This window comes from Sturnira hondurensis, unplaced genomic scaffold (assembly GCF_014824575.4).
Source record: "Sturnira hondurensis isolate 20B ecotype Veracruz unplaced genomic scaffold, ASM1482457v3 Scaffold0000780, whole genome shotgun sequence".
Lineage (NCBI taxonomy): Eukaryota > Metazoa > Chordata > Mammalia > Chiroptera > Phyllostomidae > Sturnira > Sturnira hondurensis.
This window is the reverse complement of record NW_028073411.1, coordinates 23,132,075-23,155,224: the sequence shown is the minus strand read 5'-3', so window position 1 is coordinate 23,155,224 and position 23,150 is coordinate 23,132,075. Positions and strand designations below refer to the sequence as shown.

Genomic DNA, 23,150 nt, shown 5'->3' with positions numbered 1-23,150 from the left:
CTCACTTTGCTCTGCCTGGGCCCCTCTTTTCAGGCTCCCCACACTTCCCTCCATTCCTCCTTCAACGGTCAGCTCACACGGCCTTCCCCGACCACCTGTGCAAAAGTGCCCCTGCCCTGGGGGTGCCCCTCACCTGCTCCAGCCTTCCTGTCTTCTTGTCTTCTTGTTACCTCGGCACACAGGAGGGGCTCCTGATTCTCGTTGCATAATTCGAAGAGAGAAGGAGCCTGGTGTCTGACTGGGGTCAGGAGGGGGCGTGAGGACTCAGGGAGAATGTGGAACACCTGGGCACGGAGTGGCCTGGGTCATCTTCTCGTCCCCTAATCTGCCAGTGCTCACACCCTTTGACCTCAGAGGGCCCAGGTCAGAGAGGGTGGGCCCAAACAACACGGTAGTATAACTTTCCTGGGCCCTGGGCACTGATGCCTTTGTGAGAACTTTCCTCGATTAATAATAATAATAATAATAATAATAATAATGAATTAAATTAAAACTATTGTACGACTGCCTTCATATAAAGACAAATATATCACAATTATATACTAAGATTTTTTTCTATGTAAAAGTCCGTTCTCTTCCTTCGTATCCTAATAGAACTTGGCTAGGTCTGCTATGGGTGGGAGGGTTCCCCCATGGTCAGCAGTATTCCCACCGCGTCCCCTCCCTGTCTGAACCACCTGCGAGGGGTTGCCGCCAGGGGGCGCTAGACACCAGCGCGCAGCCCCGCTAGGCAGCGGGTAGGGGCGCGGGAGGTGTGTGTGGGGGACTGGTAGAGCACCTGCAGGCCCGCCCTGGCTGCATTGGCTCAGTGGGGTTGGTGGCCTTCTGCAGACAGAAGGGTCGCCCACCCGTTCTATTCCCAGGCAGGGCACAAGCCTGAGTGCAGGCCTGGTCCCCCGGTGGGGCCACGTACAAGAGGCAACAGATCCGTGTGTGTCTCTCACATCCATGTTTCTCTCCCTCTCTTTCTCCCTCCCTTCCCCTCTCTCTAAAAATAATTTTAAAAAAGAAGTAATGTGTATTAAGTGCCTACTACTGTGTGTTGGGAATACAATTATTAAAAAAGCGATGGGAGGCCCTGGCTGGTGTAGCTCAGTAGACTGAGCGCGGGCCTGCGAACCAGAGGGTCTCGGTTCAATTCCCAGTCAGGGCGCATGCCTGGGTTGCAGGCCAGTTCCCAGCAAGGGACACACGAGAGGCAACCATACATTGATATTTCTCTCCCTCTCTCCTTCCCTCCCCTCTAAAGATAAATAAGTAAATAAATTTAAAAAACGATGGGAGGAAATACACCGTGCCCTTAGGATGCCTCCCACTAGGAAAAGGAGGGACATCTGCCCAACGGCCGCACAAAACCTCATCAGATGGAACCATGACAGGATGAGAAGAGGCTCCGGGAGCACGGAGCTGGGGCTTGGACTCCTTGCAGAGCGGCAGGAAGGGTGGCCCTGAGAAGGGGGGATTCTGCTGGGGCCTGAGGGACGCAGTGGTCCGGCAGAGGGTCAAAGCCAGCGCTGTCCGCAGGAAAGGCCCCACTGAGGACTGCTGTGCGGTTGGGAGACCAGCAAGAGGGGGAGTGCCTCCCCCCCCCCCCCCGNGTGGGGGCGGGCCCCCCCCCCCCCCCCCCCCCCCGAGGACGCAGCTGCCAGTGACTTTTACCGCAGGCCTTGGGCGTGTGTGTGGTGAGGAGAGAATCCTCGAGAAGCAGGAGACCCAACTCCTGCAGAGAAGCCAGACACACCCAGCGAAGAAGTGGGGAGGCACCTGTCTGAGCTCGCTCCCCACCCACCCTGCATCCTCCGGCCAGGCCCCACTGGCCGAGCCCTGGGGACGTGGGCAGCTCAGGAAGCCCCCAGATGCCGAATCTCAGAGCCACAGGTGCCCCAGGGAAAGGCCTGGGTGGCGTCTGGGCAGGACCTCCGCAGTGCCAGGTTCGGCTAAAGCTTCCCAGGGTTGACCAGTGCGGGGGGGGGGGGGGTTAGCCGAGGCTCATTTGCATAGTGTCTGTGTCCCCGGCAGAGGGCCCTCCCTGAGGGCAGGCAGTCCTGGAGTTTCGGGGGCCGTGCCTGACACACCAGTGTATGGAGAGTGGTGATGTGGGTGGCTGACCCTCGGGGAAATGGGCCCCACTGTCCTGTTTTTACATGTGGGGACTCATCCCTCTGGAAGCTGAGGGGCCAGCAAGAGTAGGACCCTGAGTTCAAATCTGGGCGGGGTGGAAAAGAGCTTGGGCCCCTCTCCCAGCCCCGGGCCCACAGCACTGCCTCTGTGTAGGGCAGGCACTGTCCCGTTGATTCTTCCTGAGGCTGGGGGCAAGGGGGTGGCTCTGACGTCACCATTCCAGTTTACAAATGAAGACACTGAGACACAGAGAAGCCCGGTAGCTTACCTCAGGTCACAAAGTGAGCCCAAACAGGAGCAGGGATTTGAACCCTGGCAGAATCACTCCGGTCTATGACATGAACTGCATCCGTGGGGCAGGCGTGAGCCTGGGGAGCAGGAGGCTGGTGTTCAAAGCCAGCTTTTCCTGCCTGCCAGACACTACCCCTGCAGGGCCAGACCTCCTGCAAGGTCGAAACGCAGCGGTGAAACCGACCATTACAGGGCTAATGGAACCCTCTCTCGTGTATTGACTGTAAGAAAATAAGTGCCAACATCTCAGTGCCGTGCTGCCTGGGGCGGGGGTAGGAGTCTCACCTGCAGGCAGTGGGGGGGGGGGGTCATCTCTGCAGTAGGAATGACCAGTCCTCAGAAGTTATGGGCAGAGTTGGTGGGATCAGGGTAGGAGCCAAGGAGCCTGGGTACTGAGCGTTGCAGCCACTCGGGCCCTCAGCAGGGGTGGGGGCAGGACTCCTACCTCCAGGGACCCTGGAAAGATGTATGGGGCTCCCAGCTCCCAGTTTCACTCTGGGGTCATGGTGGTGGGGAGGTTGACCTAGGCCCAGCCCAGCCGGGGGACTCAGGGGCCACTGTCCTCAGAGAAGGACACAGTGACCAATGGTGTGGAGAGGGCCCCCAGGAGGCTCTAGGAACCGAGGGGAGACTGGCCCAGCCTGACACCCAGAAAGACTTCCCAGAGGTGGTGGTCCCCCAACTTCATCTTGTGGAGAAGAGGAGTTCCTGGGACAAAGCCTAGAGCCCTGTCTCCCAGGGTCCAGCCACCCCCGGCCTGGCGGTGCCCCACCCAGCCCTCCACCTCCAGCGCCACCTGCCCCCGCCCCACCCAGATCCTGAGACATGCACACAAAATTGCAGGGGACAGGGAAGTCACATAGCTCGTAACCCCTGTCTTCTCTGTGAATCTGGGTGAGGCCGAGCAGCTCCCCAAGCTGCTGCCCGGTGAGGGGCAGTGATGGAGAAAGGGACTGAGGGGCTGAACCAGGACTTGCTCCCACATCTGCCTGGGACCCACCCAGGTGGCCAGTGGGCAACAACTGGGCGACCCCTGTGGTGGAGGGAGAGCAATTCTGAGCCCCCCGCCCCCTTGCCCAACAGCCTCCAGTCACACAGATAAGGGGACGTTAATGACTAACCCAGCTTCGTTCCAGAGATGGACAAACCAGTTTTGTCACCCCTCAACCAGGAGGCCTCAGCTTCTCTCCAGGCAAGGGGGTGGGGCCAGACCCCCTGACGCTCCTCTGCCCTCTGGCCTTGATATGGGGTCCCCCAGAGCTTCTCTGGGACCCTGCAGGCCTGTGTCCCACACAGGGGGCAGCGCAGGGGCCGTGCGTTAAATTCAGGCTGTAAATCAGTCTCCAACCTCCTGCCACCACTCATTTGTCCCCGGGTGAGAGAAGCTGCCACCAGCTCCAGGAACTCACAGAAGCCCCGGGGCGGACAGGCCCCTCGTGGACACCAGCGGGGGGATGGAGGGGAGCACACCAGAGTCTGCCTCTGAGCTCTGAGTGCTGGGTGTCCTGGCCCCGCCACTCTCCCTCTCTGGGCTGCGCAGCCAGAGCTGAGCGAAAGGGGAAGTAGAAGGTGTAAAACCCACGTCCTCGATTTCTCCCCCTCTGGGCCTGCTCTTCCACAGCCTTCCCCATCTCAGTTCAGGGCGGCGGGGGCCGCCCTGACTCCCCCGTACCCACACCCCACACCCAGACCATCAGCAAGGTCTTGGCAGCTCCCCCTTCAAAATTCACCCCTGGTACGAACATTCCTCCCGCCTCCCCTGATGCCAGCCTGCCCCATGCTGTCTCCGGCTCCTCCCAGAGTCCTGTCTGGTGTGAACCAAGATGAACTCCACAGCTTGAAAGAGCCTCCTCTCTCGTGCTTATAGTAATTGAGCAGCTATTTCAGTCTTTCATTCATCAAACACTGATGGGCATGTGCCCTGTGCACGGGCGGTGGGAGTCTCAGTGACAAAGAAGATCCAGTCACAGCCCAGGGGGCGCTCTAATGCTGAGGTCGGGGGGAGCAAGACCCACCACCAGCACGGTGTCACCACAGCCCCACAGATCCTGTGCTGGAAAGACGTGGAAGAAAGACTTCCCAGAGGAGGAGGGATCTGGTTTGGGCCTTGGAGGATCGGAGCTTGCATGGAGGGGCGTGGAGCCCCAGAGGCCAAGAGAGAGCACGGAGAGCTTGGCATCTGCCGGTGTTTAGTGGGGCCAGTGCCAGGCGTGAGGGGAGGGAGGGGTGGTGGGGAGGTTGGCAGGAGCTCACTGGCCACACAGCGCCCTTGGACTTTGTTACCTGTCCAGACAGGAAGACGTGGAGGGCGCCAAGCCCATGTGTGACAGCGGAATCGCGTCCCCCAAATCCGTAGGTTGAAACTTCCCCTCTGGCCCTCCACATGGGCTCGTGTTTGGAGGTGGGCCTTTAAAGAGGCGATTAATGTGAAATGAAGTCACTTGTGTCACCTTAATCCACTCTGACTTGATGTCCTCAGCAGAAGAGACGATTGAGACAGACACACGAGGGACCACCACGTGAGGACATACGTGAGAGGCCTCAGTGAGAGGAGAAACCAGCCCCGAGGACACCCTGATCTTTGGCTTCCGGTCCCCAGGACTGTGAGGATATAAGTTTCTGGCGTGTAAGGCCCAGGCTGGGGCGTCTGTCACAGCAGCTGGAGCTGACCCCCCTGGCTAGAAAGAGGCGGACAGGAAGATGCACCCCAGGCAGCCATGCAGACAGGCCGGGAGAGGAAGAGGAGACTACGGTTTCGCTGTGCCTGGAGGGGAATGGGAGGGAGGACTTGGTCACAGGAGAAGGAGGGACCAGCCTGAGGGTGGTCAGAGCCAGACAGAGGGTGATGGCTTGGGGGCTGTGGGCGAGACAGTAAGCATGTTCACCCAGGGCCACACGTCATGCCTCCGCTGTGCAAGGGGCACCCTGAGTACCCCTATGTTACCAAAAGAAGCTAAGGCTGTGCAAAGGGGCAGGGGCCCCCCAGAGAGAACCAGAGCCAGGGCCCTTCTGGAACCCCAAGTTGCCTTGTACTGGAGCTCGGGAGAGAGGTGGGGGCTGCGAGAGCCGCTCGGAGCAGGGGGTCAGCGAGGGAGCTCGGGGTGAGCTTGGGTCTCTCTGCTGAGTTTTGTTTTGTTTGTTTGGGTTAAAGTGACTCAGTCTCTGCGGGCAGGAAAGCTGGGCTTCCAGGCCCCTGGGTTGTGGTGAATGCTGACAGCAAATTCTTGTTGGGTGGGGATGGAGGGGCAGGGGCTTGCCCGCAGCTTCCCTGACTTCTAAAGAAAATTGTCATGGAAACTGTCTCAGGCCTCTCTGACCTCTGGAGAGACTTTTCTGGGTCAAGAATTTCCAGCCCATAAATCCCCTGGGTTTCGAATTCGCAGGAGGCCCGCGCAGGGCTGGGGTTTGCAGGGCCTTTCACACGGCAGGGCTTCCTGGTTCGGGGCCTCTGACAGGCCCTTCTGGGCCAAGGTTCAGAAAGACGGTCGGACGGACCGAGACGTAGGGACAGGTCTGAGTCACACTCAGTGATGAAGCTCAGTGCCCTGGCATCAACTTGATCAACAAGGGGGAACCTTTTTTTTTTCCAGAAACCTTTCAGCATGTCCACATAGGGGGGTGGCCCCAGTGGGGACACGCAGGCGGGCGTCAGGGCCCCGCTTTGCTGGCCTCCCTCCCTGCACACCAGCGTGGGTGTGTCCCGAACAGATCGGCCCACGTGTGGGGTTCATGTCTCCTGCGTGTCCCCTCCTCAGAACATGCCACACAAAGGGCGTCTATGAAGTGGGGACTTGCTTATAAATCCAAGACTTTTGGGTTTTTTTGCAGAACATGTTTGGGCCTTAGCAGATAGTATCAATTTAACTTTTCCCTCAAAATGTTGTCTCCATATTTGGGCAGAAGCAGAGCACAGGGGAGTCTTTTTGTTTTCCCTACAGACTGCTGGGCTTTGCAGAAGACGGCAGTTTCCTGGGCCATCGCCCTCCTGGTGGTTCCGGCCGAGCCTGCAAGATCAGCTCCGTCGGCCTCTGACAAACTCCGGGTTCGCAAGCTGTGGTCCAACGAGAAATGCCAGTCCACAAACGTTCTCGGAGGAGAGCCTCGCCCCTGCTCAGGAGTTTCTTATCTCCCGGTGTTTTCTGTTCCCGGAAGGTGAAGATCTGATGATCTACTCTTGGTTGTGGGAGCCGAGCCCCCCCCCCCCATTTCACAGAGGGGAAACTGAGGCCCACAGAGGGGAAAAGTGTGTTTCTGGCTGAGCACAAGAATCTCTTTCTCCCAACACATTCACTTTACAAAATTTTAAAAACCTGACTGGTGTCACTCAGTGGGTTGGGTGTCGCTCCGAACACCAAAAGTGTTGTGGGCCAGGTCCCCAGCAGGACATGTGAGAGAGGCAACTGATCAATGTTTCTCTCCCTCTTTTTCTCCCCTCCTGTCCCTGTAAAAATAAATAAATAAACAAACAAACAAATAAATAAATAAAAACCTGAAAAATTTCAAATCAATAGGAGCATTTGTAGAACAGTGTAGTGGATACCCACATTCACCAATTGTTAATATGGTGCTGTGTTTGCTTAGCGGCTTCCTCTCTCCCCCTCACTCCATGTGCCTGTGTGTGAGTGTGAGTGTGCGTGTGCATGCGTGTTCCAGACACCGCGACACCCACGAGACTCCGGCGTGTGTCTCTTTCATAACCACTGCACGGTGGTCTCACTCACGCAGTTTCGCATCTGATCACTGTCGTTCCCCAACACACATTCCGTACTTCGAGTTGCCCTCACTGCCGCGCTGACGGTGACAACGGGTGTGGCAGTTTGTTTGTGGCCAACCGAGAACCAACTGAGGGTCACAGGTGCGGTTGGCTTTGTTTCCTAGTCTCCTTCAGTCGACAAGTGTTCTCAGCTCTTCTTTTCTTTTGTCACTGCCTTTGTCTTTCCCAACATCAACATTTGCAAGGCATCCAGGCCGGTGGGTTGGCAGGCAGTGCCTCAGTTTGGATGTGCCCGATGGTTTCGTGTCCATTAGATTCGAATTCAACTTTCTTTTTCTTTAAAGATTTTATATATTTTATTTTCAGAGAGACAGGAAGGGTGGGAGAAAGAGACGGAGAGAAACATCAACATGTGGTTGCCTCTCTTGCTCCCTGCACCAGGGAACCAGGCCCACAACCCAGGCCTGTGCCCTGACTGGGAATCGAACCGGCGACCCTTTGGTTCCCAGCCTGCGCTCAATGCACTGAGCTACACCAGCCAGGTGAATTAAAACTTTCTGGACAACTTCTAATTCAACTTCTTAGAGCTGCGACCCCAGAAAGTCAGCCCTTCATTGGTGACGTTAGGGTTACTTCATTAAGTTGGTGTCTCCAGACTCCTGCGTACCTTGTTCCCCACTATTCTCTCACTCTATTATTTTAACATTTGTTGAGATGATGTTTTTATTACTATTTTGTGAATCAGTTATTGCCAGGATGATGGTAAAATTCTGAGTTTCAATTTGTCGTTCTTTCTACATTAGTTCATGTTCCTCTTTAAAGAAGAAGTTTCTCTTCTCTTTTTTTAAAATATTTTATTTATTTATCTTTAGAGAGGAAGGGAAGGAGAGAAGGAGAGAAACATCAATGTATGGAACTGGCCTGCAACCCAGGGACGTGCCCCGACTGGGAATCGAACCGCGATCGTGTGGTTCACAGGCCCGCACTCAGTCCACTGAGCTGCACCAGCCAGGGCTCTTCTCTTTTGAAACATTTTCTAAAGCATCTGGCTTGACTTGTGGGTCTGTGTTTTATCCAAGACCATTATGTATTTTAGGCTCAAATCTACTCCAACCTGACCACTGGGAGGCCTATCTGGGCCCTGCTGCCTTTGGCTGGGGCGTGGCGTCTTGGATCCCAGAGGGCTGGGTGAGCTCCCGGCAGCAGGGAGCATTGCCTCTTGGCCCTGTCACTGGACGGAGCAAGGAATGTACTGTTGTTACTTTTCACAACCGTGCTACGACTCACGGACACCAGAGAGTTCTTCCTCTTCCTCCATTCTAATCTCCCTGGTCCTGCGGGGAGTGAGAACCCAGGCCCCGCTGCCAGTCCTGGGGACCCGAAGTTTCCTCGGAGCTGCTCTGCCCTCCCCAGGGCTCCGTGACCGTTCTCTGTCCTGTGAGTAGCTCTACCCGCCACGGAAGTGCGGGCACACGAGCTCAGCCGGTGTCTCCCCCACACAGACTCCTTCTTTCCTCGCCCCCCCCCCAGCACCTGATTGTCGTCAATGCCGCGCATTGGTTAGTTTCTGCTGGGTTCAGCCTGCCTATAAATGAGAGGGCCTTTCAAAGCGAGAGGCAACCAGCATTCCTTGAGAGTGATCAGAAGAGCTATTCAGGAATCGCAGCTTCAGACAGAAGCCCAGTTAATGCTTTGAGGAGGAGACGGAGGCGCCGGGTGCTTAGGGGACCGGAAAGGGGACCGGCGACATCACTAGGAGGAAGGCATTTCTGTCCGTGCAGATCAGCTAACGCAGGAACCTTCATTCTAGACGCTGCTTTTAACCTGTGGTCCAGTAGCTCCCAGTCCAGTGCTTGGTCGTAACTGCTTTCTCGCTATGGTCTTAAACAGGCTGCTTGGGCCCAGTCCAAAGGCCATCCCGCCCCGTTTCAGCACGCCTGAGGTGTGGTGTACCTGTCGGGCAAGGCAGTGCCTCTGGGAAGGCAGCCCTGGCTCCGTTTTAAAGGGGCTCACCTGTGTTACTGTTCACAGCTCCAGTTTTAGTCCTCCCTGCATCCTTGCTGACTTTTCTTTTTTAAATGTAAAATCTAATATTTAAAGTGCACTCAGAGATTTGCATGATTTCTGATGCTCAAAGGAACCATCTGATCCAGGGGAAGCCTTCGTCACTAGTTTCAAATGCTCCCCAGAAAGCGGGCCTTAAATCCTGGCCCATCCCTTTTGAAGGGCCCCTGCGCTGGGACCCCAGGTGCCCCAGCCCGGGACTTCCCAGGGAGTCCACCTGTGGCCTTGCCCTTGCACCCGTGAGCAGATAGGGTCACAACACAGGTCTCGGACGGGTCACAAGCCCAGGGCTTCAAGGTTTCCATGACAGCACTATGGCGGTTTAACCCAGTTCATCTCCACAGGAGCCAGGGAAGTTCTGGTACCCAGGGGAGTCTCTTTATAAACAGTTGTAGTGATTAGCGTCCCCGTTTACAGTATGGAAACTGAGGCTCAAATTTAAGTGGCTTGTCGCCAGGTATCCTCAGGCGAGAGACGTGGTGCAGGTCTCCGCGCTCTGTGGGCGCTTGGGTAAAGAAAGGATCCTGCGTGCTGGGATACCTGCCCGCCGGGAGCCGGGGGCGGGGCGTATGCAAATAGTTCTCTAGGAGGTCGCGGATTGGCCGAGCAGACGCGGGCGGGGCACACCGAGGGCCCAGGGCCCGTAGGGGTGCTGCAGCGGAGAAGCGCGGTGCGCTGGTCCCGGGCGATGCCTCGGCTCTGGGCCTTGCTGGCCCTCGGCTGCCTGGGGCTGTGCTGGGGTGAGCGGCTGATGAGAGGAGGGCGCCAAGCCCAGGGAGGGCGGGCAGCTGGGCCCTGGGGCGTGCCTTGCACCCCGACCCTCAGGAGGAGTCCTGAGAGGAGCGTTGGAAGTGGGCACTTAACTAATTCACTCCAGGAAAAGGCACGGACGCCTGCTCTGTAGCGGACCCCGTGCTGGCTCCGGGGCCCGGATAGCAGTGATGGCCAGCACTTCTTAATAAGCTTCTCCTGTTGGGGATTCCGGGGCTCCTGGGTGGCAGAGCCCTGTGAAGGGGGGCGGAGGGACTGTGGGAGAGCCCGGAAGGCACTGGACTAGACTCCTGGTGCCGCATGGACTGGGGAGGTGGAGGGACATTCCAGGTGAGAGGGCAGCAAGGGCAGGCTCAGGGCGGAAGGAGGTGGCATGCTCTGTCCTGGGAACCTCCTCTCCAGCGTCCATCTGAGGGGCTGGAGCTTGGGGTGAGGGAGGTGTGCACGGAGGTGAGGATGGAGACTCTGTGCAGCAAGGCCCAGAACGGTCGGACCCTCCGCGCCCCTCTGTGCCCCTCCAGAGGGACTGGGCTGCTTTAATGCCTGGGCTGGATTTGCATGTCAGAGAACAGAGGATGGGGGAGGGCTTGCTACTAGGGTTCAGGGCAATGGGGTTCTTGGTGACCATCCGTCTGCTGTCTCAGGTTGGGGTGGTGGAGAGAGAGGGCAGCAGCAGTTCGGCTGCTCTGCCTAGTTCCTGGCCTCGGTGGCTGGGCGGGGGCCGTGGTACTGCCCCGATGAGGCAGGCAGGTTCCTGAGGTGGCCTGTGGGGAGGGAGAGACCCAGTGCCCGGCACACAGGAAGTGCTCATAACTGCTGCGTGCAGATGTGTGGGCGCACACGCTGGGAGAGGGTAGGGCGTGCCCATGGAAGGAACGGTCCCATGGGGCCCAGCTCCTGTCCCCGCTGCTTCCTCCAGGGGTGAGCCTCCAGCCCCAGCTGGCCAGCGTGACCTTTGCCACCAACAACCCTACCCTCAGCACCGTGGCCCTGGAGAAACCCCTCTGCATGTTCGACAGCACCGTGGCCCTCTACGGCCCCTGTGAGATTTACCTCTACGTCCTGGTCGACTCCGGTGAGGCACTCTGAAGGGGTCTGCCCTGTCTGCAGGGAGGAGGGAAGGAGGCAGGGAGAGGGGTGCTCCATCCCTGTGAGCAGGCACCCGCTGCAGCTCCCCAGCCCGCCCTTGTGTCTGGGCCAGTCCTGGGCCGGCCCTGGGCCAGCCCTGGGCCAGGGGCTGCAGCCACAGTCAGCGGCTTGCCCTGGAGGGACACGGGTCTGGGGGGAAATCCCAACAGCACCCATCGCCACGTACCCCCCTCATGCCAGGTGCTCTGCACACCTTTGAGCTGACCTTGGCAGCCAGCCGGCAAGGCAGCTACAGCTGACCTTGGAACAACACAGTTTGAACTGTACAAGCCCACTTATATGCTGTTTTTTTCCAATTGATTCTGTAAATGCACTTTTTCTTATGTTTTCTTTCTCCAGCTTATTTTGTTGTAAGAATATATATAGAGTATGCTACATATCACATACAAAATATGTGTTAATTGACTGTTCATGTTATTGATAAGGCATTCCAGTGCATGGTAGGCTATCAGTAGTTATTTTGGGGGGGAGTCAAAAGTTATATGCTTGGGGATTTTCACCTGTGCCCTTAACTCCCAGCTTCTCCAAGGCTCGACTGTGTTAGGGTGCCCATGGCAGAGCAAAGAATTAAGGTTCGGAGAGGTGGACTAGGTCCTGCAGCTGGGCAGCAGGTCCGGACTCTGGTCCTCACGCCCAAGTTACTCCCAAGGTGGCTCAAGGTTGGCATTTTCGCCCCGGCCAGGTAGTTCCACTGGTTAGAGAGTCGTCCCGACAGGACACGCCAAGGTTGTGAGTTTGATCCCCAGTCAGGACACATACCAGAATCCCACAGTGAATGCATAAATAAGTGGAAAAACAAATCCATATCTCTCTCTCCAAAGTCAAAACATTTTTAAAAGTTAAAAAAAAAGATCAGTGTTTTCTAGGGAACCTGCTGGCTCCAGGCCAGCCCTCCTGGTCACTGGCGGCCATCCTGGGCTCCTGAGAGAAGGAACTCAGTGACAACCTCTTACGTTTCTAGCAACCAGCCACGTGCAACCAGCCACGTGCAACAGCCCACGTAGTGCCCTCACTGGATTCTTTTAGCAAACACTATTGTCCGCCTGCCTGGGCCCTGTCTGTGGGCGCGGCACGGCAGCGTTCTCCCATTTCACAGGCCTGAGTCTATACAGGGGATGCAAGTTGTTCAAAGTCACCCTGCTAGTAAGGAAGAGACCCAGGGCTGCCCTGGGGCTGCCTGCTTCCACACTGTCCCCCATGCTGGGTGACCCTCCTCCCCCTTTCCAGAGGACAGAACCCAGGCTCTAAGGGAGGAGATAGTCCACTGGGGTGGGGGGACTACAGGCCTGTGGCCAGAAGAGGAGGGTGAGAGGCACCAGTGGGGAGGTGCCCCCTACCACCACCTCCACCGCACAGGGAGTCCTCGGGGACAGGGCCTGAGCTGCCTGGCACCTGCCTTCGACCCAGAGCCCAGCGCAGCGCTGGCTCAGAGGTTGTTCAGGGGCGTTTGGTGAATGACTGAGTGAGTGACTGTGCTGGGGTGGCCAGGGGCCTCATGCCCTCCCCTCATTGCCCCACAGGCAGCCCCAGGAACGCCTCTGTGCAGGACGGCACCAATACCCCGCTGAGTGCCACCTTCCAGCAGACCGGCGGGGGGAGAACAGGTCCCTACAAGGCTGTGGCCTTTGACCTGACCCCCTGCAGCGACCTGCCCAGCCTGGAGGCTGTGGGGGATGTGTCCCAGGCCTCAGAGATNGGGGGGGGGGGGGGACTACAGGCCTGTGGCCAGAAGAGGAGGGTGAGAGGCACCAGTGGGGAGGTGCCCCCTGCCACCACCTCCACCGCACAGGGAGTCCTCCGGGATAGGGCCTGAGCTGCCTGGCACCTGCCTTCGACCCAGAGCCCAGCGCAGCGCTGGCTCAGAGGTTGTTCAGGGGCATTTGGTGAATGACTGAGTGAGTGACTGTGCTGGGGTGGCCAGGGGCCTCATGCCCTCCCCTCATTGCCCTACAGGCAGCCCCAGGAACGCCTCTGTGCAGGACGGTACCAATACCCCGCTGAGCGCCACCTTCCAGCAGACCGGCGGGGGGAGAACAGGTCCCTACAAGGCTGTGGCCTTTGACCTGACCCCCTGCAGCGACCTGCCCAGCCTGGAGGCTGTGGGGGATGTGTCCCAGGCCTCAGAGATCCTGGACGCATACCTGGTGCGGGTGGGTGCCAATGGGACCTGCCTGTCCGACCCTAACTTCCAGGGCATCTGCAACCCGCCCCTGTCAGCGGCCACAGAGTACAGGTGGGTGCAGGACCTCCAAGAGCCGGGCAGCTGTGCCCCAGCCCCCACCCAGAGCTAGTGAGTGGGAGGGGCCACATGTCTCAAGGGCCTGCTATGTGCCAAGAGCATCTCGGGTTCCCCGAAGGGCTTCTGGGGCGAGCGGCAGTGCACAGGGCCACACACGCAGCAGCGTCCCCACTTGGCTTAATGTTCTGCCACCTTGAAAGTCTTAACTTTTTAGCAAGGGGCCTGAATTTTCATTTTGCACTGTATTCCTCAAGTTATACCCTGGTCCTGACCTGTCACCCAGGTGGCAGTGGCCCACTCAACACCCTTCCATCTGACAGGGAGGGACGCTGTGGTCCAGGGAGGGAAGGACGCCACCCGGTGGAAAGCTGGGGCTCAGCGTGACCCGGAGGCGGCTCTGACGCTTCCCCAGCGCCTGGCTGACCCTCTGCATACTGGGCCCCCTCCAGCCGCCTTTGTGTGGCCCACCCCACCACAGGGGGCCCCTCATTCATTTCCACAGGTGTTTGCTGAGCATCTTCTCTGTGTAGAGCTGGGGGCTCAGCCCTGACCCAGGGGGTCTGGCCTGGCACCAAAGCCACGCTCATTGCCATGGAGATACCTAGGTTGGGGTCTCTGTGCCTTCTAGGCTGCCCTTGGGGGTGGCCAGGCCATCACTTGCCTGCCCTGTCTCAGCTGCCCCTCCTTTGGCCCCAGCCACCAGGCAGGCAGGGGTCCTCAGCCTCTTCTGCTCCACCTGCAATCCCCCCCTTTGACCTTGATCTTAACCTCTCCATCTTCATTGATCTGGAAGCCCTCCCCTTCTGGGGGCATGCCTGTGTCCCGGGCTTTGGAGCTCTCATTTTTAAACCTAGAGAAGCAGGGGATTAGAGACTTTTGAGGGTCTTACTATTATAATTTTTTTACGTGTTAAGTGATAGGCTGTTAATTTCTTAGTTCTCAGAAAATCCATGATTTTAAACTGACCCCAGCCAGCTGCCAGTATTTTGCACTGCATCTCTGGTCTTCCTGTGTGGTTCGCTGTGCTCGATGGGGGTTTTCAGCAGTGAGCTGTGGCCCTGACCCCAGAGCAGTGGGGGTGGGGGGATGTTGTCGTTGTTGTTCGGACCCTCGTGCAGGACCCAGGACCCGGCTGGGAAGATGGAAGGCGAGAACCTGGGGAGGACCAACGGGTCAACACTCAGTGGACGCGCCACCCGTGTCCCCCATCCGATAGAGAGACAGAGGGGCTCCTGGGGCAAGGGCCTGGAGGAGGTCCTCAGATGCTGAAGGCTTCCTGGAGGAGGTGGCCTCTGAGCTGGGGAAAGGGTCCTGGCAGTGATGTGTGGCACATGGGCCGATGGAAAGTCCAGCTCCACCTTGGACTTTGTCCAGCTGGTGCTCGGAGCCCACCTGTGGCCGCCTAGGTTTCCGACTAGAAGTCCTCACTGAGTCCCCAAGCTCGGCGGTCTTAATCCCTCCCACTGCCCTGGGCCTGGGGCTCACAGGATGGGTGGAAGTCATCCTCGACCTGTCTCTTTCCAGGTTCAAGTATGTCCTTGTCAATATGTCCACGGGCTTGGTGCAGGACGAGACCCTGTGGTCGAACCCCATCCGAACCCGCCAGTGTGAGTGGGGCTGATCTGGGATGGGAAGTGGGTGGGGGGAGGGGGATGTGGTCCTCAAGGGAACCTGGGAAAGCAGATTCAGGCTGTCACTCTGAAAACTCCCGAGACACAGGCAGGCCACTGCGTTATGAGGAAAATGCATTTTAAAATAATTTAACCCCCAAATACCATCATCCCTGCCGCTTCCTTGAGGAGCAGAACTGGTAGTGTTGGGCCGGCTGGACGGCTGGACCTGCGACAGCGGGGGTCAGTCGCGCTTTCCCAGCCCTCATGGTACATGTGCTTCCATGGGCGTGTGGTCATCCTGCATTTATAGCTCAGGCCGCCCTGTATTGACCCCTCACAGTGGCAAACGTGGTCCCGGGCCCTAGGGTTCCAGGGCCCCCGTGGCCCGGGTCCCTGCCTGCAGCCCTGCCTTGGTCCCCAGGATGAGACGCTTGGTCTCTTAGAGGGCCCCAGCATGGAGCCTCCTGCCACCCCATAGATACCTGGCCAGCCAGGTAGCAGCTCTGGAAGGTGGCCAGAGGTCACACAGCTAGTGAGGGGCAGAGCCGGGCCTGGGCATGAACTCCTGCTGGCTGGTCCCCCTCTGTGCCCATGCATCATGGGCCCGCTGAGACAGCACCTCCCAGGGTCCTGAGTGCAAGCCCAGCCTCTGGGCCTGGCTGCTGTGCGACCCTGGAGGGCCTCAGGCTGCCTGTCGGAGAACTGGGGAGGAGGATGCTCACCCAGTCTCCCCAGCAGGGCCCTTTGGGTGATCCGGGCTGAGAGCGCTAGGCCTCAGGCGTGACCTTGGGGCGGAGACAGACCTACAGGTTTGAGTCTGGAGCCCAGGTTGGGGGGACCTGGAGTGGAACCCATCCCCTGAAGCTACAGTGAGCCAACTGCAGAACGGGGGTTTTGTGGGACCGACATGCCACCGTGGCTGGAAAGAGGCCAGCTCCAAGTAGGACCTGGTGTTGTTCACTTAGCCCCAAGGGTGGCACTGGCCGGAGCAGGGGGAGCCCCAGTGTGCCTGGCTCCACCAGCCCAGGCCCTCTGCGCCCTGTGTTCTGACAGTGTGTAACCTGCATCCCAGTCCTCGCTGCAGAAGGCTCGGGTCAGTGCATCATGTTAAGTTGTGCAGAAGGACAGTTAGGAGGGGAGAGAGCAGACACGCACCAGAGGAAGCTGGGAACTGGGGTGTGGGGCGAGCCCCTCCAGGCGGGGGGAGGGGCAGCAGTCACGGAACTGGGTCCCCGCCTCATCCCTGGGACTTGTGGCCACTGGGGCTGGGACGGCCCTGTGCGTCCCAGGGAGAGGGCTGGGGGTGCAGTGTCTGGGGAGTGACAGGCCTGCGACCTGCCAGCCACCCCGTATGCAGCGATCGACACGTGGCCTGGACGGCGGAGTGGTGGCATGATCGTGATCACGTCCATCCTGGGCTCCCTGCCCTTCTTCCTGCTCCTGGGCTTTGCCAGCGCCGTTGTCCTGAGCCTCGTGTGAGTACCCACCAGCCGGAGGGCCAGACTCGGGACGCACTGGGCACATTCCCTGGGGAGGGTCTCCGGAGGCAGGGGCGGCCCAGCAGGCAAGAAAGCCACCTTCCACCCCAGGTGGGGTGGGGTTGGGGAGAGGGGAGCTGAATCCTGGGGCAGCCAAGGTCACGGTCAGCTGGGTAGGTCAGTTGGGAGGCAGAAGCCAGGTCTGACACAGTTAAACAACCTCAGGTCCCTCTTGGGGAAAGTGAAGAGTCTGATAAATGTTACCTCCTTGCAGCTGTGCAGGTTAAGTGAAACAGTCCCTGTGGAGCCCTTAGGGCGCAGCCCAGGCACCAAACAAGTACTGTTTCTGTGGTCACTGTGACTCACCCTGCTGCGGCACAGATGGGGAAACTGAGGCCAGGGGGAGCGGGGCGACCAATTAAAACAGAGGCGGGGCCAGAGCCCCAGTGCCCTGACTTCACAAACAGCTCCAATATGCGTCTGTGCGAGTTGGAGTCCAGTCCCCATGGAGTCACTGGAGCCGCTAACGGAGCTGCCTGGTGGGAGGAGAGGCGTGCAAATGGCCCGTTACTCCTGGGAGGACCGAGCTGGGGCGAATCAGGCACCCACTGATGCCGTGGGAATCTGGAGGAGGACAGGGCGGATTCTGGCTGGAGCATCCTCGTGGGCTTCCTGGAGGAAGGAACAGAAGGAGCAAAGCCTCATCAAGACTGGGAGACAGGGATGGATGGAAAGGTCACACGCAGTGTGCTTCTCAGTGAAAGAGGGAGCCCCAGGGGGCTTGGAAGATCAAGAGGGAGCCTGTCCCAGGGGGAGCGGGGAGCAGGTGAAGACCTGGGCAGAGGCGGAATGAAGAGGACAGGTAGAAATCAGCCAGGCAGGAAAAGACGTGGGTGGTCGGGAGCTGGTGAACTGGGAAATCAAGTTGCCTTCTGACGTTTAAATTAATAACAACAGAAACACTAGGTGAGATTAGCCCGAGAACAGTCAGCAGTGGTTATATGTCCCTCCTTGCCCGGGTGGGGTGCGGTGGGTGGCAGCGCCCTACCTGGCTGCGAGTGTCCTGTTGCCTGACGTGGGCCTGGATCTTCCACTTGTCCCTCCTGTCATTTCTGGCTCTGGCTGCCCCAGACACCCCCCAGACATTCCTGTCGAATGCCCGGAATGCCTGTGTGTGCCCACACTCTTCTCCTTCAGGGCCAGACTAACTGCCCCCTCCTCCAGGAAGCCCTCCTGTGGCTCTCACCTGGATTTGTCCCTTCTGTCTGGTCATTGCTGTGGTCTGGCTCCCCATACAGTCTTAGCCTCCAAGTGGTCAGCGAGTGATCAAACCTGTCCGTTGCACACATAGTTCCAAAAGGGTGACACCTTCCTTGTCCCAGGACCTGGCAAGTAGCAGGCACTCTGGGAAGTCTGGTCAGCTGGAGGAGGGCCTGGGGCGACCTCTGTGAAAGCCGGGGCCCGCCGGAAGGTCTCTGACCAGCTAGTGCGGTTTGGGCTTGCTCTGAGCCCCTAATCCCGGCTCTCTTCATTTTCTCTGTCAGGGACATGGGCGGTTCTGATGGCGAAACCACACATGACTCCCAGATCACACAGGAGGCTGTCCCCAAGTCCCTGGGCACCTCGGAGCCCTCGTATGGGGCTGTGAACCTGGGGCTGTGAACCTGAGGCTGCCCCTGGACAGGGCCGAGGCGTATGGCAGCAAGCTCCAGGACTGAGCGGGGCACCAGCCGCAGCCTTCTCCCCGGGACCCTGTCCCGGGCTCTGAGGAAATGGGTGTTCACCCTCGGAGCCCACCCACCGTGACACAGGACCAGAGGTCCAACCTCAGGAAAACTTTTAATAAAGTCTTCCCAAGAATTTGAGTTCAGCAAAGATGTTATTTTACTTTTTAAGTGGAGCTGAGACTCACATAACGTGAAACTAACCGTGTAGAGTGACAACTCGTTGGCACTCGGAATGGTCCCTGGGCCCGGCAACCACTATCTCCAACTCCAAACCGGCTTGCTCACTTGCCCTCCCCCACCGGAGCCCATGGAATCCGCGGCCCGGGACATTTCCTGCCCAGGGAGGCACGCAGCATGTGACCTTCTCGTGGGCTTCTCTCACTGAGCATCCTGTGTTTGCGGCCCACCCACACGGGAGCACGCGGTGTCTGTACTTCACTCCTGTTGTGGCTGCGTAATGCTCTGGGCCTGTCACTCAGGGCTGATGGACGTTCGCGCTGTTTTCACGCTGGGCCGCTGGGCCGCGGTGGCCACTGGGAACCGTGCCGCGAGGGCAGGGCAGGTTCGTGCCTCTGTTTGCACATGGTCTCGGTTCTCGTGGGCACACAGTGAGGAGAGGAATTACCGTGTCACAGGCCGTTCTGTCATTCTCCGGTGGGCTTTCTGAGGAACCACCAAACAGTTTTCCCAAGTGGCAGCACCATTGTGCGTTCCCACCAGCCATGTGGCCTGCGTTTATTTTATTTTATTTATTTATTTTTAGAGAAAAGGGAAGGGAGGGTGAAGAGATGGAAACATCAATGTGTGGTTGCCTCTTGCACGCCCCGTGCTGGGGACCTGGCCCGCAACCCAGGCTTGTGTCCTGACTAGGAATCGAACCAGGGACCCTTTGGTTCTCAGGCTGGCACTCAGTCCACTGAGCCACACCAGCCACCACTGTTTTTATTTCAATAGCAGAATGTGCTGGGGTCCAGTAGTCAGGTCACTGGGAAGGCCCCATCCTTAGCTAAGGGCTTGGGGGTCCCTTAGTCCGGGTCCACCCCCCATTTGAAAAGCAGGACCTTCAGGTAACCAGAGCCCCCCTCTGCTAGCAGCAGCTACCTGTTGTGGGAGTGGCTGGGGGGCGGTTGTCTCCCGGTCCCCAGGCCAGCCTGCAGGTGCGTGACCTGGAGGTATCAGAGTGGGGTAGGTGCACCGCTGCCCCAGTGATGCTCTGCCCCCCACGTGCCCTGCTCAGGAGCCTTTGGTGGCTGCCTGTGGCCCTTATCCCCCTAACCCAAGAACACACCCCACTGGGGGCTGCTCTGATCTCCTGGGGCCCTGCATGGAGATGCCGCGAGGAGCAGAGCCCTGGCCGACGCAGACGGCAGACAGGACATAAACCTGCTGCCGACGCCGAGGCTTTAGGGTTGGTTGTCATTGGAGGGGAGCAGCTCCGTGTAGGTGTCCCAGCGACCTCACACGTGCCACATTGGCCGCTTGGGCACGGCTTCCCCGCAGCTGCTCTGGTCTTGGCTTGGAGCACAGGAGGTCTGGGACACGGAGCACAGGAGGTCTGGGACACGGAGCACAGGAGGTCTGGGAGTTGCGGTTCCAAGGCTGTCACTTCCTACAGCTCAGCAGCAGGGCGGCCCCTCCTCTGTGGCAGCCATCGCTGGTGCCAGTGTGGGCCATGGGAGGAGGAAGGCTGGCACCTTGGCTCTTTGTTTTGCTGTCTCAGTCTGCCCAGGACTCTGGGTCCCTGTGTGTGTATATGTGACCGGCTGACTGTGTCTGCCTGGCCTGGGCGGGGCCGGGGCAACGCACCCCCACGAGGCTCTCTGGTCCGCTGGGCCAAGATGGTATTGGAAGCCCCAGCGATACAGAGCAGGTAAAGGACAGAGCCCTTTCAGCTTTGGGGCCCCGAAGGAGGGACAACCCGGGAGGCACCTGCTCTCGTCCTCAGTCCCAGAACCTCGCTGTCACTGAAATGGTGACAGTGCTACTCAGTGTTCCATAAACCCAGCCCTGCACTTAGTCAGCCCTTCCCTCTTTCTCACTGCCTGTCAGAAGCAGCTCCCACTCAGTGCAGCACCAGGGACAGGTACACTGTCATCTGTCAGTGGGTAACTAAATTCTGGGCTGTGGGGGCGGAAGTCTTTGTTACCTTCCAGCCGGCTTGATCCAATTCCCACAGAATGAGCCAGGCTGGTGGGCGGGAGATGCTGGGCTGGCTCGTGAGCTATGGGCTGGACTCAAGCTTCACAGAAACTTCTAGTTATACACACCCACAGAAGCCATTTCTCCAGCTCCCTGCTCAGATCTGAGGGACCCCTCCTCCCACTGGCTGAAAGGGCGGGGCCTTCCGGACTGAGCTTTCCACCCTCCAGGATGCTGCCTTCCTTCCCTCCCATCCCCATCAGGGTCATCAGCTGATCCCTCGGACGTGCTGTGTGACTCTGGGCTCCCCTGACTTCTTGTGTGCAGCAGGAGGCGTTTCCAGGGTGCAGCTATCACAAACAGCTCTATGAACACTCACGTCCCTGTACGGGCACGGCTTTCCTGTCTCGTGGGTGAATCCCTGGGCATGGGCCGGCTGCATTGTATAGTAGGTGCATGACTCATTCTTAAACTGCCGAATTGTTTCCCAAAGTGCTTGTACCATTAAAAAAAAAAAACCTTTATTTTGAAATAATGATAGATTTGCAGGAAGTTGCAGAAGATGTACAGGGAGAGTCAGGAAGTCTTCACCACCCGCCCCGAATGCTAACATCTCCTAGGACTGCGGCTGAATTATGTCAGAACCAGGACGCCCAGGCCGGCACCCTCCGTGGAGCTTGCTCCTGTTTCCCCGGGGTTCGGGCTCTGCGTCTGTGTGCTTCTGCACGTCTAGATTTGTGTCCCCACCACCATCAAGATACAGAACTGATCCATCATCACAAGGCTCGTCCCCACCGTCCCTTTATAGCCACACACTGCCCCCCAACCCCTAACCCACCCCACCCCCTACAATCACTGACCTCCTCCCCGTCTCTACAATTCTGTTATCTCAAAATATTACAGGAATGAAAACACCCAGCTTGTAACCTTTGCATAATTTCCCTGAGGTTCGCCTGAGTTGTTGCAGACGCCAGCAGTCGTTTCCCTTTCCTGGCTGCGTAGGAGCCCACGCTGGGCGCGCCCTGCGGTCGTCTGTTCACCTGCTTGCCTGCGGAGGGACAATGAGGTGGTTTCCTGCTTGGGGCTGTTATGAATACAGTTTCTGCAGACAGTGATGTAAGTTTTTTTTTTAATATAACCACAGGTGGCTTTTCTTTTTTTAAAAAAAGATTTTATTTATTTATCTTTAGAGAGCAAGGGAAGGAGAGGAGAGAAATATCAATGTATGGTTGCCTCCCGTGTGTCCCCTGCTGGGAACTGGCCTGCAACCCAGGCATGTGCCCTGACTGGGAATCGAACCACGATCGTGTGGTCCGCAGGCCAACCCTCAATCCACTGAGCTACACCAGCCAGGGCGTTTTTTTTTTTTTTTTTTTGAGATTTTACTTATAGTGGTGTAAGGTTTTTACATGAACGTAGTTTTCATTTTTCTGGGGTAATTATCCAAGAATGCTATTGCTGACTTGCACAGTTAGCTTGTTTACTTTGAAAAGAAATTGCCAGGCCATTTGTCCTGCCGGAAGTCATTCCCATGGGCGATCCACTTTTTCCGCGTCCTCGCCAGCCCTGGGTGTTACCCGTTCTCTAGTTTGGCCTTTCCTTGTGGTGGGTGGGGTTCGTCCATTCCACATCCCCACCAGCAGCGTGCAAGTGGTCAGCTCGTCCCCATCCACGACAGTGCTGGGATGGCCAGTCTCTCTAACTGTGGCCACCCTGGTGGTCTGTCACGGTGTCTCACTGCTCACTGCGGTTTTGATTTGCACTTCTCCAAAGAACAGTAATGTCGAGCCCCTTCGCACGTCCTTATTTGCCATCCGTGTATCTCCTTTGATAAATATGTGTTCAAATCTTTTGGCCAGTTTTTTAAAATCGGGTTGCTTGTATTATTACTGAGTTATGACTTCTTACTGTATTCTAGATTTGGTTTCAAGTCAGATACAGGTTTTGCAAATCTCGCCCGGGAGGTGTCTTGCCCATTGACTCTCACAGGTGTCTGTCCCTCTCCCAGCTCTGTTCTCTCTGCGGCCTCACCATGCCCCGACTGTGTTACTGTGGATTTCCCATCTACACAGTGGCCTCCATGGGGGCAGGGGTTCGTGTTCCCACTGCGGCCTCCGCTGCCAGCACAGGGCACACCGTTGCCTGGTGTCTGGCTAGAGCATGGCTGGGGGTGCTGTGGGGGGAACGGACACGGACCGGTGAGTAGGGACCTCAGAGCACCCTGTTGCCAGGACAGTAGGGAGGAGGCCTGAGCTGGAGCATGGGTGGGATGGGTGGGGCTGGGGTGCGGGCCCACCCAGTGTCAGAGAAGGAGGGCCAGAGAGACTTTTCCAAGCTATATTGGCCAGCCTGCCCTCCTCCCTTCTGCCAGCAAAGCCGTCTGGCAGGTCCGCACACCCCATGCACTGCCTGGTGCCTGCATCGTTTTTTGGCCAGCCTGGCCAGTGCTGGGCAACACTGGAGTTTCTGTGGGAAATGGATGTGGAGTGTGTGTGTGCATGCACACGTACACACATGTGTGTCCAAAAGGCTTAATTGACTCCTTTTGCACGAGAGCGTCCACAGCACTTATGTGCAAGGAGGGGACGTGTGCACAGCGGGAGGGTGTGTTATGTGTGGAGGACGTGGTGCAGGGCTCTCCTGCATGCAGACGACTGGCCCTCACGCCAGGGCAGGGCATCCACGTATCATGATGTGGGTCTCTCCAGGACAGAAGGGTTGTCCTCCAGTCCCTGGTGTCTCTACGTTCACTCTTCAGAGCCTCTCTCCTAGGGCCCTGCCTGTGACTCTGTCCCTTCTCTTGTTTCTCACAATGTGAATCCCCTTCTGTAGCCACACAGTCCC

At 57.9% G+C, this 23,150-nt stretch overlaps 1 protein-coding gene across 1 annotated transcript; it reads left to right on the top strand.

Annotated features, from left to right (window-relative positions):
* The first annotated feature begins 9,842 nt into the window (after positions 1-9,842).
* UPK3A (uroplakin 3A) lies at positions 9,843-18,108 on the top strand. Its single transcript, XM_037050008.1, is given in 6 exon segments — positions 9,843-9,930; positions 10,881-11,036; positions 13,064-13,343; positions 14,874-14,956; positions 16,305-16,437; positions 17,985-18,108. Coding segments are annotated over 6 exon segments (828 nt in total). The 5' UTR covers positions 9,843-9,878.
* Positions 18,109-23,150: the final 5,042 nt, after the last annotated feature.